The sequence below is a fragment of the Ahaetulla prasina genome, chromosome 6, assembly GCF_028640845.1.
Source record: "Ahaetulla prasina isolate Xishuangbanna chromosome 6, ASM2864084v1, whole genome shotgun sequence".
NCBI lineage: Eukaryota > Metazoa > Chordata > Lepidosauria > Squamata > Colubridae > Ahaetulla > Ahaetulla prasina.
Genome location: NC_080544.1, coordinates 75513669 through 75530193, shown reverse-complemented (window position 1 = coordinate 75530193; position 16525 = coordinate 75513669). Strand labels below are relative to the sequence as shown.

General features: G+C 41.2%; 1 protein-coding gene across 6 annotated transcripts in view; it reads left to right on the top strand.

Annotated features, from left to right (window-relative positions):
- Nucleotides 1-716: 716 nt before the first annotated feature.
- PAX3 (paired box 3) overlaps nucleotides 717-16525 on the top strand; it is a 94511-nt gene continuing 78702 nt past the window's right edge. For 2 of the 6 annotated variants that reach the window (XR_009155790.1, XM_058188839.1), the window contains exons 1-4: nucleotides 718-1391; nucleotides 3737-3972; nucleotides 6641-6770; nucleotides 9443-9577. Coding sequence is in view for 5 of the 6 variants with exons in the window: in XM_058188839.1 (XP_058044822.1) it covers nucleotides 1307-1391; nucleotides 3737-3972; nucleotides 6641-6770; nucleotides 9443-9577 (586 nt within the window). In the remaining variant the exon portion in view is untranslated. Of the gene's footprint in view, nucleotides 1392-3736; nucleotides 3973-6640; nucleotides 6771-9442; nucleotides 9578-16525 lie in introns of all 6 variants that reach the window. The other 4 variants (XM_058188838.1, XM_058188836.1, XM_058188835.1 and 1 more) reach the window with 4 other exon arrangements.

Below are 16525 nucleotides of genomic sequence, written 5' to 3'. Positions count from 1 at the left end.
TCTTGAAAGCAGGAACCTCTCTTGGGGAGAGACGGAGATGGCTGTTTTCACCATTGGCTTGTGCCCGTTCCCGTCCCCCCCCCCCCCGCGCCGCCCGGGAATTTAAAAAAAAACCAAAAACCTGATGAGTTTCCCCCAATGCAACTGCAGCTTAGAAAAGTTTTAAGAGAAACGGGGAAGGGCATCGGGATGGGATTGGGGGAGGGCGAGGGGTCGGAGAGAATTTTGGTGGACGTCAGACACACGCCCAGGGGAATCTAGTCTGGAGTATGGAAGACAAAGAAACCACTCAGGAGAAACGGCGAAGTTTCTCTTTTAATTTCTCCAGGCTAACACGTACAGCTGCACATTTATAACCTCACAGCAAAGACCGAAAAGGTGGGTGGGGGCAGAGAAAGTTTCTGAATCCAAGCAATCCGGAGGCTGGCTATTTCTCTATTGTCACCTTCTCCCCGATGGCATCGTGCCAAGAGAAGTTGTAAAAAGACCCTCCGACCGACAGATCGACGGAATTTTTTTTTTTTAAAAAGAAGTAAAAATAGACCGGTTCTCCCCGCACCCTCCTACATCTCACCCCCGCCCCGCCACCTCGCCCAGCCATTTTTCCTGCAAAGAAGAAAAAAAAAGGGGGAAAGAAAGACACTTTATCAAGGAAAGAGAGGCAAGTCGCGGGTCACACTCCAAAGCCGGAGCTCTTCAATTGTCAGGATGAGAAGAGAAAGTTGGCGCTTTCGTCCAATCAGCTCCGGGCTTCTCCAGACGGGACAGTCTTCCGGCTGGCCAATCGCGACGCAGAGATCCTAAGGAAGCTTGGGGTGAAAGAACTAATAAATACTCCAGAGCTGAGTTTCCTTTCACTGCAAATCAAGAACAAGGAGAAAATCGTCCCCGCCGCCTGCCACTCAAGCCGGGCGAGATCAATGCGAGTTTGTCCTAGGGGAAAGGGCCGTCAGTTCGCAGTTTTCTCCAGCCAGCTGAAGCCGTTGCGAATCCCTCTTTTTCGGGCAAAACTTTTCCCTCCCGCTCTTCTCTCTTTCTCTGCCACAATTTCGCTCTAAGATATCTCTGACAGACAGAGAGGAGAACAGAGCTTCCCTCCCCCCCTTCCTCAAGTTGGACCCCCTCCTTTTCCTCCCCTCCCACGTTTTGAACCCCGATCTCTCTAGATTTTAAATTAAATCTCCCCCTCCCCCTATTCTATGCGGACTTGCTATCTATACTGACCTGCCTCCCCCTCCCACCACCCTCAAAGCCCCTTCTCAATTCTTGGATACAATACGTTTAAGAAAGCCAAGGTGCCACTAAAATGACAACTCTGGGTGGAGCTGTCCCCAGGATGATGCGACCAGCTCCCGGACAGAATTATCCTCGCAGCGGTTTTCCGTTAGAAGGTAAGAACGGTGGAGCAGCAAGAGAGTTGGAAAAAGGGAATTTAAGATAAAGGGAGGGGAGGCGTTTTTAATCCCTGTAGTCTTCATTCGGGTAAGGGAGGCCGATGAACTGAGTCTGGTTGCGGATCTGGAGTCTCCTTGCGTTTCTGGAACTAATTTGTTAGCGGAGTTGAAGAAGCAACTTCTCCGCACTTGGATCGAGCAAGGGTGAAGCGGGAAGCTCTCGGAATGAGCACCCTTGCCAATGGAAAAGAAAATCAAGGCCGTTCAGGTGGCACACTTCCAAGGCAGCAAATCGGGGATAGGAATATAGGAATACACAGCAGCATTATTTTAAAGCAACAACAACAACAATAATAACAACAACTACGTGCGCCAGATCTTACTCCCTTTCCCAGCTTTTCCTTGCAAACTTTAGTTTACTTGATTTGTATTTTTGGTAGGAACGGGAAAAGGAGAGAAAGAATGCCGCTGGAGAAGGTAGAAATCATCTGCACTCCAACAGTCAATTTCTCTCATCCCACCCCCTACATTAAATGCCACTACAAATAGTGGATTAAAGTTGCCACCTCCATACCTCGCAGGTGAAGGAACCAAGAAACTTCGTAGCCATTTTGAAACGGTGTTCTTACATTTGCAACTCAGCTAGGGATTAAAAACAAATTTCTTTAGGTAGAAAAGAGTTCGTAGCACCAGGCCTTCCCTTTATTTCTATCTAGTTTTCTCTGGATAATAAGAAAGTCTTGCTTCTAACAAGAATTAGCAGACCTATTTAATTATTTCTAGTGCTGTATAGAAGCAATGATTATTTTTTCTTACCAAACAATTTCCTTTGAAAGCATACTATTTCAGTTCAGCTTCTAATTTCCCTACTTCCCTCTTTTGTCAAAATTTTAAAAACTTCTGTCCAATGTCTTTCTTTGTGTAAAAAGAAAACCCCCCACCTAGAATATTAAAGAGGTCTCCCAAACGCAAATGCAATTTTGTACATTTCCGATTGGCAGAGGCATCGTCTGCGTTTCCTTTCCATTTCTTTTAACTCATAGAAAAGTTTGAGTTGTATAGTGCTTTTGCCCTGTTTGTTAATACAGGTGAAACGTCTTCTCCTTCTTTGGGTAGTCACCTAGTGTGTACATTTGAAGTCATTAACTCGCACGAGAGTCAGGGAAAGTGGCAAATCTTTAGCCAGCTGGTGCACGAGGTGGAAAAGCAAACAGTGAGCAACACTATGCAAATTGCTTTGGTAGAAAATGAATGCAAAGGGTTAGGTGCACAGAGATGGCAAATTATTTTTTAAAATCTATTTTTTCCCCGAGTCAGTTCTACTTCACTGTATCAGATGAATGCAATACTGATAGTTGTATTTTTATTACAGATCTGTCTAGCAAGTAGAACAATATCCTTTTCTAAACAATTCTAGCTACATTTTAAATCCAAAATTTTAACGTTCCTTAAAAAATAATAGCAGATTGAAATGAGATTCAGCTATGATTAGAGCAGACCAAGGAAATAAAATCCTTAGACTAAACTTAATATTGACTTCAAACCATTTATTTCAACAGGTCTTTTTCTCTGAATAGAACCATTTATAAACTGAAAAGTATTGTACCTTGACCCACAATTCACAAATACCTACAGAATTTCAGTGTTTTGTGTTTTGTTTTATTTTTTGAGATATAGAAGAGAGGCATGGTCCAAAGTAGTACACTTAAAGATTTAATTGCAGACAACTACAAGTTGCTGCTTATCACAAAAGTAGCTGTCTATGCTGTCACCAATTTCCCACTGTTTTAATTTAGAAATTCTCTCCTGTCGTTTTTGTTTGTTTGTTTGTTTCCTCATTTATTTTCAGAGATGGGGACAGAATTTTTTTATTAGGTTTCTTTTAAGGTAATGTGCAAGACTGCTGGATTTCAAATTCATATTGAATATAGCAGCCTGAAATTTTTACTTGATCTCTCTAGAAGCTGAAAGGAATTATTCAATATGAGCTTTAAACAGACTCATTTTGAAGGAAGGTTCTTTAAGGTCAGAAACTAAATGGGCTGTCTGCTTTCTACCAAGAGTAGGAATTGGCTTATTCAGTTGAAGTAAATCATCTGGTTTAGCTAATTATGAATATGTGACTGTCATGTTCCAGGAAAAGTATTTTGGATTTGAGTTTCAGGATAATATTAGCTTCCCACCATATGGTGAAGTCAAGGTCTACTGCTAGTCTCTTATACTTGTCTCTTATGCCTGCCCTGTGCATTGTCCCTCTTCTCTGGGATTTGGCAGGAAGGACATCTAGATGTACTTGGCTCATTCCCAAACAAGTACTTTTTTTTTATGTTCCCTCCATCCAGTGTCAACTCCTCTGGGCCAAGGGCGAGTCAATCAGCTCGGAGGTGTTTTTATCAATGGCAGGCCCCTACCCAACCATATTCGCCACAAGATTGTGGAGATGGCCCATCATGGCATCCGGCCATGCGTCATCTCCCGCCAGCTCCGAGTGTCTCATGGCTGTGTCTCCAAGATTCTCTGCAGGTACCAGGAGACAGGCTCCATAAGGCCGGGGGCCATTGGGGGCAGCAAACCCAAGGTGAGTATCTCAGTATCTCAGTCAGATGTGATGGGTAAAGATCTTGTAAAATTGCAGTTTCACCTTACTTGAGAACAAGGTTAGCTTGGCTCAGTTAGCAGAAGGAACAATGTTTCTTATACAGTTAGTCTGGCACTTTTGGAGAAGGTCTACCACCTTCATCTCAACTTCTCTTCTATCTTTTTTTATTATTATTGTGGTTGTCTTAGTCTCTCTCTTGGGAGGTTTATATGGGTAATTTGAAATCCCATAGACGCTTTCTCCTGCTAGTCTTATTTATTAACTGATTTACATATCTTTGTCCTAAAATAGTGCCCCCCCCAATGGTCAAGAAGATATGGAAGGGAAAAACTCCTTGAAGTATTTTGCTATGAGGTCCAATCAGATTATAAATTGTAGACAGTGGTCAAAAAGGTTCCTTGACCAGGTTGGAAATGTACTGGCAAAATATACCAGACGTGCCAGTCTCTAGCATGAGATGTCCAATTTATGAGGACAAAGCTTTTGGTTAGCAGGCATTATGAGCAAAGAGTGGGAATAATAATTTGGGTAACACAGTGGCAGTTCTTTTTGTTGACCCAGCTAGGGAAGGATAATTTTCATGAGGAGAACTCTATAGTGAACCCCAGGCTGGGTTTCCATATTAGTCTGGCTTTTCAGGTGAGCCCAGCTGTTTTGGCTTGATCAGTGTTCACTATGCCACTGAAAACTGGATTAGTTTGGCATAATTGTAGGTAAGTGTATTGTGCAAACTTAGTCCCTGTGGATTTAGTCCTGTCCTCAGATAATTGTAGAAAGAAGCTTAAGCCAAACAGATCTGCAGAGCAGAGTTATTCAACAATGCAACTTGTCCTCCAACCACTTCCACATAAGGTGGAGAGCTGACATGCACCTTCTGAATCCAATAGAGCTGACTTTATCTCTGCTGATTGTTTGGACTTTCTCTCCCATCCTTGAAGAGGACCCAGAATAAAGAGTCTCCTTTGCCTAGCTGGACTTGTACACGGGGGTGGGGGCAGATATCTGCTTCCTAGCCTTAAAGCTCCTTGGCTTACTGGTTGCTGTGCAAAATGACCCTTACTTTTAACTTCTTTCCCCTGTAGAGCTGTTCAGAGAATTTGTGTAGATCACCCAACCCTAAATTAAGAGACTTAGGTGAGCCTGGTATGTTTCCCACAATTAGTTGGTCACTAAACCTACTGGAATGTTTCTGAGATGCAGCATGGAAATTAGATTCCAGAGAAGCCCAAAATTTCCCTTTCAGGGCACTTGTGGATTCTCAAGGCAATGAGGTCTGTTTCTGCTACAGTGACCTCAACCAAAACCACCACCCAGACATCCAGCAAAGAATGAAATCCTAAAATCATTACTTAATACTAGTAACAGCTTGACAGTGAGTGTGCAAACAAAATGTGACTAATAAGTATGGGTTGAGCCAAAGTGAAACTATGCTTTTCTTTTTCTGTAATTCAGTTTTCACTAAACTGCTGCAATTCCATCTCAATTCTAAACAGATTTGGGGTTGGGGGATATAAATACCAATTGAAATGCTTGTTTTACTTTGTAGTTACTTGCTTTGGAGTGAAATGTTTATGACATGAAGATGTACATATTTTGTAACATTTATATATTTATACATTTAGAATGTTACCAAAATGACCAGTCAAATTATGAAGTAGATTTCGACTATGGCAGATTTTTTCTTTAAAAATACTTTTCATCTTTTAAGAAGGTTATATTACACTGATTACAAGTTACATATACATACATACATATATACATACATACATTCTTTCTCCTTCCCTCACATTTCTCTTTAAAAAGAATGGTGTTTGAAATCTAAGTGCTAATGTAAGTACTGAATATTACTCTGTGGTCCTGTAAAAGTTAAAGTTGAAGCTTATTTTATTTCATTTTCAACACAGGGGTTCTATCATTTATGTTAAAAAATATTTTGCATGATTCCTGTGAACACAGAAAAATGCAGCTTCTGCTTTCCGTTTTCTGGGGAAAAAATTCTGCGATTGCTTTTGTTCAGTGAAAGTGTTATTTCACTTTCAAAACTCTTGTTTAGAACATTTTGTCTGATATTAATTAAATGGGTTTTTCTCCGTGTTGATTCTTCTTTACCTCATCTTTGAATATTTTAATTACATTACCTTTTGGTTCTGCATTCGTTCTTTGTTGCTTTAAAAGAAATGTTTAATTTTAATGGATATTTTGGAGTAGGTGGGACTGAGTGCCTGCTTATTTTCCTTTGACCCCTTTTGTGAGAATAAACCACATATTTCTTTCTTCTTTTCTTAAGTATAGTTGTCGATTCTTAATTTGTCCGTTCCCGCATTCACGAGTGCTGTTTTCATCCTTACGGAGGTCTTGCTAATTTTAAACCGGTCTGCCATGAATCATATCATATTCTTGACTTCGCTGCTTTAGGTCAGGCAGACGTCCCAAGCTCCACTTTCAAAACGGATGGCACGAAGTCTTGTCCAGATAGGGTCCTAGATGTTGCGCTGTTTTTCTCGGCACTGCCGAGCCTCGCCTTTTTGCTATATCCCTTTTCTCCGTCGTCTCTTTCCTCTCGCCCCTTCCCTTCTTTTCTCGTGCTCCCCTCCCTGTCCCCCAAGAATACAAACCTTGTTTCCTTTCTGGATTGCTTTTATTAAAGCAGGTGACGACGCCGGATGTTGAGAAGAAGATCGAGGAGTACAAGCGGGAGAACGCAGGCATGTTTAGCTGGGAGATCCGGGACAAATTGCTGAAGGACGCCGTGTGCGACAGAAACACCGTGCCTTCAGGTAAGTCGCCGGGGAAAGCTACCGTAGTTCAGACCGTAGCTCTGGAGTTCTGCATCCCACCCGTCCGTCTCTAACTCCAACGGAATCCTTGACACTTCCTTTATCGATCCGAAAAGTCTGGATATGAATGGAAGCTTGATGCTTGCTTTAGTCTTTACCCTTGCACGAAGGGGATATCCTTGGGAGGGACCCTGTGTAGAAATAAGTCGCTTGGAAAAAGAGGCACCCGACGTCTAAGTGGGACTGCATTCCCCACCCACCCCCTGTGGGGCTCACCAGACCCAGCTTAACTGGGGATGCCCTGGCCGGTTTCCGCAGGTCAGAAAGGAGTTCCCGCGGTGGGGTTGTGTCGGATGGCCTTGAAAGGGAGGGTAGCGAAAGACGGGTGAGGTTTGGGAAGTCGCACTTGCCCAAACCCATTCAACGCTGTGGTGGGCTTTTTCCGATTTCAAGCCCAGGGGATACGGGGGGGGGATGGGAAGGGAAGCTATATTATTGACAGTGCTGCATGTCCCCCTCCCCCCTCCCCCGCCATTCGGGGAACGAATGCGGAAGGCCAGGCTTTATTTTAGAGGTAGCAGATGAAAGGGAAGGGCGAAAAGGCGGTGCGGCCCTGACTAGCCCGTGAAGACTGGGTTCGGGTGCTGGAGCACAGGAGGACCCACGAGCTTCGCTTCCTGGGCAGATCTTCTCTATCCAAGTCATACATTGGCGGGATCCAGTTAACCACCATGTGGCCACTTGTTTTTTTAACGCAGCATGAGGCTTGTTTTTACTTAACATCCGATAATGCGAAGCTTTCGTTCCTTCCCTTCCTTTCTTCGAAGGCTGGGGCAGGGCTGTGTGGCAGACCCGCAGTTAATGCGCGTGCAGCTACCCGCAAGAATGTTTTTGCTTTCACTTATAGTTCCATATCAGACACAAACATTTTACCTTGGCGTTAGCCAAGATCCCTTCTGGATCGTGATCTCTGGGGCGCTGTTGTGGTCTCAGTCAGTTTGATAGACGAATTTCCAATCTACACTAACTATCAGTTATTAGAAGAAAATGGAGGGGGAAAGAGGGAGAAGCAAAAAGAAAACGGGAGGGACTGTTTGGTGATGGCCTCTCAGTCCGTGAAAAGAAACCACGGGATCTACTGGTACAATATATCAGAAAAAGAAATGGTTGTCCTGTCTTCATTCCATCTCTTTCTAGGGGGGTATATAAAGGCTATCTAGAGGTATTCTCCTCTCAAAAGGAATACCCTCTTGTGGAAACAATTATGCTTTAAGTTTTTTTGAAGTTTAGGGCAAATCTTTTCAAGGCGGTTTTCTTTTTTTGGGAGCCATTAAAGGCTTTGAATCTTACAGGGGTCCAAATTATGTACTGTGTACTACAAGGAATACGCTTAAAATATAGGTAGGACAATTTTTCTAAGAGCAATAAGTAGGGACCTGTTTGAATCCAATTTGGTGCAGCGATTAAGACTCCAGACTAGAAATCAGGAGACCGTGAGTTCTAATCCCGCTTTAGCCACGAAACCAGATGGATGACCTTGGGCCAGCCACTCCGTCTCAATCTTACGAAGCAGACAATGGCAAACCACTTCCAAAAACTTGCCAAGAAAACCGCAGGGACTGCTAGTTCCAGGCAGTTGCAGAAATCACTCACTGAAATCCTCAAAAGAGGTTTAGCTATGTGCGGGTAAAGTGTAGGTAAGATCACAGGCTTGCTTGTCGCTCCGGTTTTGCAGCCTGGAAGACGACTCTGCCGGCTGAAATGGCTTCGAAGAAATCGCGCGTCCCTCGAGCTGCTGCTCCGCTACTTTAAGAACAAACTTCTTCAAGTCTGCAAAACTGCGCTGCTTACTTCAATATCTTTAGGAACAAGCGTGCCAGCCAATCTTTGCTTTTTGCTATCTTGGGTTCTTTGCTAACTTTTTCTTCTTGGGTTCTTGTTCTTTTTAAACAAAAGCAAGCTTTTAGTACCTGTTGTTGTTCTAGTGCCGACGTTTAGTGTCGACGTGGTTCCTCCTACCTACACCGAGGTGGGCAATACGCCAAGTTCTTCAATGCATAGATTTTCCTTTTCATAGCTGTGTTCCCGTGAATCGCTTACTTCTACGGAACTTATCCATGGGTTTTCGATGAACACAATTTTTCGTGATTGGCTCTACAGGTTAAAATCATAAATTAGCCCCATGGGTGGTAGTCGTAAAACACATCAAGGTCAAACTTCGCAGCTCGGACCCGTGTTCATTCATACGACCCGTGTAACCGAGTCGCTTGAAAGCATAACCCGTTGCGTTGGGCACAATATGTCAAGGGAACGTAGAGCTGAACAACTTCAACTTCCACGGTTGTTTTAGGGTTCAAGGTTTTGTGACGAGTCAGGGGATCCTTTAATCCAATAACAAGCCGAAGAGGATCTTTTGCAAACTAAACCAGCGAGTGAGCTTCCCCACGAGTTATGAGAAATGGGGGGCAAGGGGCGGCGCGGGGGAACCAATTATAAAAGATCGGAAAACTGCAATCGGGACTCCACACAACCCCCCCCCCCCATTTCGTAAGCCCTTATTTCCAGGCGTCTTCCTAGTTCTCTAGCATGTGCCCAAGGGGGGGACTCAAGAGCCCATCCCGGCTTCTCCCGGTTCCCCGCTTCACGCCTCTCTTTCCTCTTTCTTTCTCAAGTGAGCTCCATCAGCCGCATTTTGAGAAGCAAATTTGGGAAAGGAGAAGAAGAAGAAGGGGAGCTGGAGCGTAAGGAAGCGGAAGAGAACGAGAAAAAGGCCAAACATAGCATCGACGGCATCCTCAGCGAAAGAGGTAAAGACGGTCGCTTTCCCCGGGCTTGGTGGGGCGGGAGGTGGGGGGAGGGCGATTGCCTTGCAGGAAAGCGGGGTCAGACCGAGGAGGGCCGGAGCTTGACTCCCAGGGCAGGAGGGAAGGGAAGTTGTGAGAGAGGTCGCTGGACTACCTGAATGGTGGTGGCGGCGGCGGCGGCTGTTGCAGGTGGGCGCATCTGGTGTATTTCCCTTTTGCGTTGGAACTGTAGGGGAGGCTATTAGAGCTGAATGAAATGGAAAGACATGATTTCGGGGACCAGACCTAGGAGACTCCCTGACTTTCTGGGGACCCATAAGATGTTGGCTGCAAAAATGCTTCTCGGAGGTGAAGATTTTAGGAGGGGTATTGACTCAACTTGAAAAGCTTTTCAGAGGTGGTGAAAAGTGGAGCATTGGAAAAGCACGGTTGCATTTGTCTGCCTCTCTGATTCCTCCTGTGTCAATGGTAGATGTCAGTCTTAAGGATCAAAACGAAGAGGACTTACATTGCAGCAACACTAACCCCCCCCCCTGCTAATAAAGAATTTAATAGCACTTCAAAAATGATTATGTCCTGGACCAGGGTTTATTTCGTTGTGCAATCCAGTTCTCCAGACCTAGGGAGAGAAATCTGAAGAAACGGACAGTGCCTAAATCTTCATTTCAGTTAGTGTTAGATTGATTTTAGTCCTAGTTAAGTTTTATCCTGCCCCTTGATTTCTCTAGGGAATTCTAAAATTATTCTAGAAACTAGAAGAAACACACTCGGAACGAAAACCTTACTGGTATATTGTGGTGAAAATATTCTTCTTGGTTTTGTGGATTCAAAGTCATTGTCTTTTGGTGCCATAATTAAGCAGACAAAGATTCTCCTAACATAGGTAGTGAGTACAGGTTTTCTTAGAATGGATGGAAGCCCCAAGAGCTGAGTGGGGTGGGGAAGAAAGAAGCATCTTAACAATAGTCAACAACATTTGAACTTTTGTCCGATGATTTTAAGAAGTTCTGGTTTAATCACGTGGCTTAATTAGCAGAAGGCATGGGTGAGACTATGTCCATTGTTTAAGGTAAAAATTCAAAGCTCATTGATCTTGTCTTTTATTCAGCTTTACTTTCTGAGTCTAGAACCCAGGAAAGATGGCCTGTTAAAATGCAATGAAATTTATTGGGAGGCAGCCAATAAATTGACTTAGTTGTTGAGATGAGCTACTATAGAACTCAAATCAACTCAAATAAAATCAACCCATTCATGAAATGTTACTTTACTGCTGTTGTTGTCCAGGCAAAAAAAATATAATGCAGTTTAGGCCTGCTTCTCTGTAAATATGTGTTAGTACAATCAGTGGAAGCTAACTTGGAGTGACTTAATTTTTCTAGATATAACAACAGATGTGCTGCTATTATATTCCTATTCAAAATTCTCCATCCTAGCAAAGGTTGCCGTAATTTTAACGTCTATTTCTGGGGATAAGCCTCTTCCCACATAATCAAACATAGCAATATTTATATAATACACATACCTGGCATTAACTAAACTGATTTCTGGATTCTCACAATACACTCAACATTAAAGGGACCAGATGAGTGGGATTAGTATTCTAGCCTGCCTCTCCTTCCTAAATATCTAAACTAGGTTATCCACCACCAAGCTTAGCATGGTCTTGTACCAATGCAACTGCTGAGACTTTGCCCTGTGTGACTAGCAAGTTAGTGAATGCAGTCACTCAGATTTCTTTCTGAGCAATTATAGCTTTGGAAATCTCACGAGCTGAAGCAGTTTTGTTTTTCATTTCTTACGAGAAGGAACTTCCTTGGTAACAGTCTGATCTGAAAGGCAGGGTATTTCCAATATGCATGGCGAAAAATGTGGGATGAAGGTAATAATTCCACGTTGTCTAAACATCATGGTAGAAATTACTTGCATTTACTGTATGAAAAAAAAAATGGCTTGCAGTCTTGCTGGCTCATACTTGAAGGGCGAAGTGTCCTGAACTTTGATAGAAAATGTTGCTTTAGAGGGAAGATAAATACCTGCAAGAGAATAAGAATGCAATTCTGCCTTTTCTCTTTCTCCCTTTTTGCAACTTTCAGATCTCACAGTATACAATTGTTATTTGTGAACACTTTGCAATCTGGAGAAAAAAAGGCTCCTAATGCTGGACAAAGCTGGGCGGGTGAGTGGGGGAAGAGGAAGGTTCCTTGTCTGAATTCTTTGTGAAAAGCTAGTTGCTCAATCGTGTGGCTGGATCTGTTGAGACCCATCCCTCTATGTCCTTAAATCACGGCAGTATTTGGGGTTAGTCAAGCTGAAGTCATTAAATAAAAAGGGGCCTGGCTAGGAAGGGAGGAGGAAAATCCTTGGGAGAAGGTCATGATCCTGCTCTTTTCCCGAAGGGCTTCAAGTCAAACATGCTGTCAGTGGTGGCCTATTTGAGAAGTTGCATTGACTACAACTTCAGTGGAAACTATTTTTAAGTGAATGTGTTCATGGTTGAAATATACCTCAAGCGCAGAGCAAGATTTCGCTGTCCCAAGCAATTTTGATGTCTTTCTGATAAACATTCTAATTTTTCACAATGTCTTCACAAAAATCAAAATTTGAGAGTGAAATGATAGCTGTACAGTAGACTCTAGGCAGTCTCCTGATTAATATATCCCATGTATTTCTAAGGTAATTTGCTTCTATGTATGGGTTGGTTTGTAACATTCAGAAATATGAGAAACATTTACAGGATGTACATAGATTAAGAAATAGCCCAGGATTCTGAAGATATTGACTGCCTTCTCTATGCATGTTTTCTTCAAGATCCAGCAACAAACAGACTTTTCAAATTCAAATAAAAATAGTTTTATTTGGAAGTAACATTGACGAACTTAACTGTTCAGAAATGTCTTCTGGATCAAATATGATAGATTTAATTTCTACACATTTGTGCATGAGTTTGTTTTCAAGTGTCCCTGTTTTATTTCCTGGCTAAATAAGGAGGAGGATATCCAGTCTACTTCTGTCCATATCGTTTCTTTTTGTTGATATTATAGGTAGTAGATTTATAAGAACTTGTTGCCTGGGTTGGCAGTCCTGCTGCAGCCAATGTTCTGTGTGACTTGTTGTCTGGGGTTCTCTGACAGTCCTCCTCTAAAGTTTGCCCTTCACATCTACCATAGGCCCTGGAGAACAGGAGACAAAAGTACCAAATGAGCTGGTCAAACATTTGTACAACTTTTCCAGCTTTTACAAAGAAAGTCTTCTATACACAATCTACACTTGGAGATGAACTTGGAAAACAAAGAGGGGAGAGTCTATTGAAACTCACACTTTAGCTCTGGCCAGACAAAGGTTCAGCTAGCAGCAGCTTGATATGGACAAAAGAAGGCACCCTTTTTATAATTCAAGGAGAAAAGAAGAGAAAACAGTCTTCACAATAGAGCCCAGAAAAGACATTATGGGCTTGCAATGAGGGATGAATTATTCAATGAGTCCCAATGGCTGATGCTCTGAGGAGTTTTATGGACTCTCCACCGTGGAAAAAGTGGCTATTTTCACCTACAAAATGTTTCTAGCCTTTCTAGATGGCTAGAGATGCCGACAGCCATTCAGGATAGACAACTGAAACCATTCTTCAGGACTATAGTATCCCTTTGCATTGTAAAAGCCGAAAGGAAAGAAGGGGAGGAGGAGGGAGGACAAACGCCCTCAAGACTATTAGAGATTTAAGAACTGCACCTTCACAGAGGCTCAATGTATATGAAGGAAAAAAGAAAGAGCACAAACTTGCAGAGGAAAATTATGACAGCACATTTCTGTTTTTTGTTTGTTTGTTTAATTTGATTTGGCAAATAACAGAATGTCGTGTCATGTATTTATGCAAGTTATGTACATCATTTGCTTTATTATTACGGACCAAAGAGGTTTTTAAAGTTTTGCCTCCTACTTTTGTATAGTTGTGGACACTGCTGAGCCAAATTTTTTTTTGCATGAAAGTCGATCACTACTTAGTATATCTTAATATACTATATAGTGGGGAAATGTGTTGAATGAGGAATGGATTAAGAAAGAAATGATTAATGTTAATTGACAATGTACATTTTAAAATGTGGCCTCTAATATCGATTCCTTGGTTACAGTTCATAAGCAACTTAAATGGAAGGACCTGTATTTATTTATTTTTCTTAGTCTTTCAGGTTTGAACACACACATTTGAGAATTCATTTCATTGATTTTCAATTAAATTTCTCCAACTTTTAGCTGTTTGCGTAAAACCTTAAGAATAATGGAAATAATTTGTATCTCCATCTTTTCCTCTACCCCATTGCTGTTTTCTTTTCCTTCAATTTATTTATTTCAAAATATTTTCTTTTAGTATTTCATGATGCTCAATCCTAAAACTGAGGCGCTTCAAGCTGCAAACAATTTTTGTTTTGAATTAACTTTAATTGTAAACATAAGAGAGTTTGTTTCTATTTGTTTTGCCAATATGGGCAGAATAAATGGAAATTCTTGTTAGTGCAAAACTGAAAATGCAAGTTTTTCCCCCCTTTTGTTTGCTTCTGCTTGAAGGATAATTTTAGCATCTATTTTAATTGTGACCACAATTACTAACAATGATAAAAATAGCAACACAGGTTTATTAGTAGTATAAAATATTTTTGAGTACTTAAAAAAACTGATATTAATGAATTTGAATATCATGCTCCAGGTGCTTTTAAAAATAATTATACTGCATGTGCTTTTTCTGGAATACCAGTGAAATGGAAATTGCATCCAAGTACTTGACTGAATTGCAGTTTATTATTACTTTGAAAAAGCTGTTTTAATTTGATTCATGTAGACAATTATTAGTTTGTATTTATTATTAATATAAATTCCATATATATCAACTTGAGTTTTTCAAGGGAATTTTATGGAAAATATATGCTAAACAAATTGCAATAAAAGCTCCTACATATTTTGGAAATAACTCACATGAAATACAAATATAGACAAGAGAATTTTCTTTAAAATATACAAAGTTCAGCCTTCAACGTCAGCAGAATGGCTCTGGATGTCTATGATAATTAAGATGGACACAGGTTGTATATATATTTTTTTGCTATATTTCTAAAGTGTTGTATACTACACTGGTACTACTACACAATAATATTTCTTATGGGGAAAATACTGTTGACAATTTTTTAAAAATGCAAACATATGAGTAATTTCAAAGATTAAATAAGCATACCTAGCCACTTCCGGGAAGGCATGTGTGTTTTAGTAGCTGGCATGTTGGAATTAGATTAATAAGGATACCTCAGAATTGGCTCCGATTTATTACTTTATTTATACAAATAAAATGACATCCAACATGAATATCTTTTTTCTTGGAGAAAAAACAGCATTCAAAGAAAACTTTTATTCAGTAAATAACACCTGTATGAAATAGATAATCTACTGAAATAACTTTGTAGATATTGAAATTAAGGGAGCTTGTTTGTAGTTCTTCTTATGATGTATTATAATGTAATTGTACCATGTTGTATTCAGACTTCTTTTTCATAGTGTCCCAGTTACAGAAAAGTTAGTCTCTTTTCAAGTGTTGAAAAGACAAAGCTCCTAATGCGGGCAGGGGTGGGTGGGAGAGATCTGAATTTCCTTTTAAGTTAGTATTATTCGTAGCAGTTTTATTATTGCTTATAATATCTAAGCACAGTGGAAACATAGAATTAAACAATGTTCTGCAATATTATAATTACTTACAATATCATAACAGAAATAAGGAGCTTGAACTATAAGGGCTCTGGCACATGCCATTCATTAATATTAATCTCTACACAATCAAAGGAACAAGTGTTTGTTTTAAAGCACCCAGGAAAGAGAAATGTTGTTAGTGCTTTTTTAGAACTTTAAATGATCTGAGCCCATGCAAACCCATGGAAAGAGTCTATTCCAGAATACTGGAGTGAGGGAGAAGAAACCTTTAAAAATGACTATTCTAATAGGCTGAAGGGACGCGGTGGCTCAGGGGCTAGGACGTTGAGCTTGTCGATCGAAAGGTCGGCAGCTCAGCGGTTCGAATCCCTAGTGCTGCCGTGTAACGGGGTGAGCTCCCATTACTTGTCCCAGCTTCTGCCAACCTAGCAGTTTTGAAAGCATGTAAAAATGCAAGTAGAAAAAATAGGGACCACCTTTGGTGGGAAGGTAACAGCGTTCCGTGCGCCTTTGGCGTGGAGTCATGCCGGCCACATGACCACAGAGACGTCTTCAGACAGCGCTGGCTCTTCGGCTTTGAAATGGAGATGAGCACCGCCCCCTGGAGTCGGCAACAACTAGCACGTATGTGCGAGGGGAACCTTTACCTTTACCTTTATTCTAATAGGTGGTAGAACCAGTGATCTTCCTTTAATAGGGCCATGCACAGAATTTTTTTTAAAAAATTTATTTATTTATTTATTTATTTATTTTGTTGAATATTAAATAATATATATAAGTATAAGCATGAATTGAATACATAAAATGAATACAATTAAAGGGAACATTAGGACAGGGACGGTAGGCACGCTGGTGCTCTTATGCACGCCCCTTACAGACCTCTTAGGAGTGGGGTGAGGTCAACAGTAGACAGTCTTAGGTTAATGTTTTGGGGATTTTGGGATGACCACAGAGACCACAGAGTCTGGTAGTGCATTCCAGGAATTAACAACTCTGTTACTGAAGTCATATAAATCACCACCCAGATTTTCAAAAAGCTGGGCATGTCCGCATCATTGATTGCACTAGTATCATTATTGAATTCTCAAACAGTGCAACAATTGGCAATATAAAGAAGTAGTGGCAACAAAAATAAAAGAATAATATAAACAACAGGATAATTCTGGACAGAACTCAAGGGACAGAATAAGATTGCAGGTAACTTGGTCAACAGGCTGCTCCAAGAATACAAGCATGACACAACCAGAACATCAGCTAAGTATT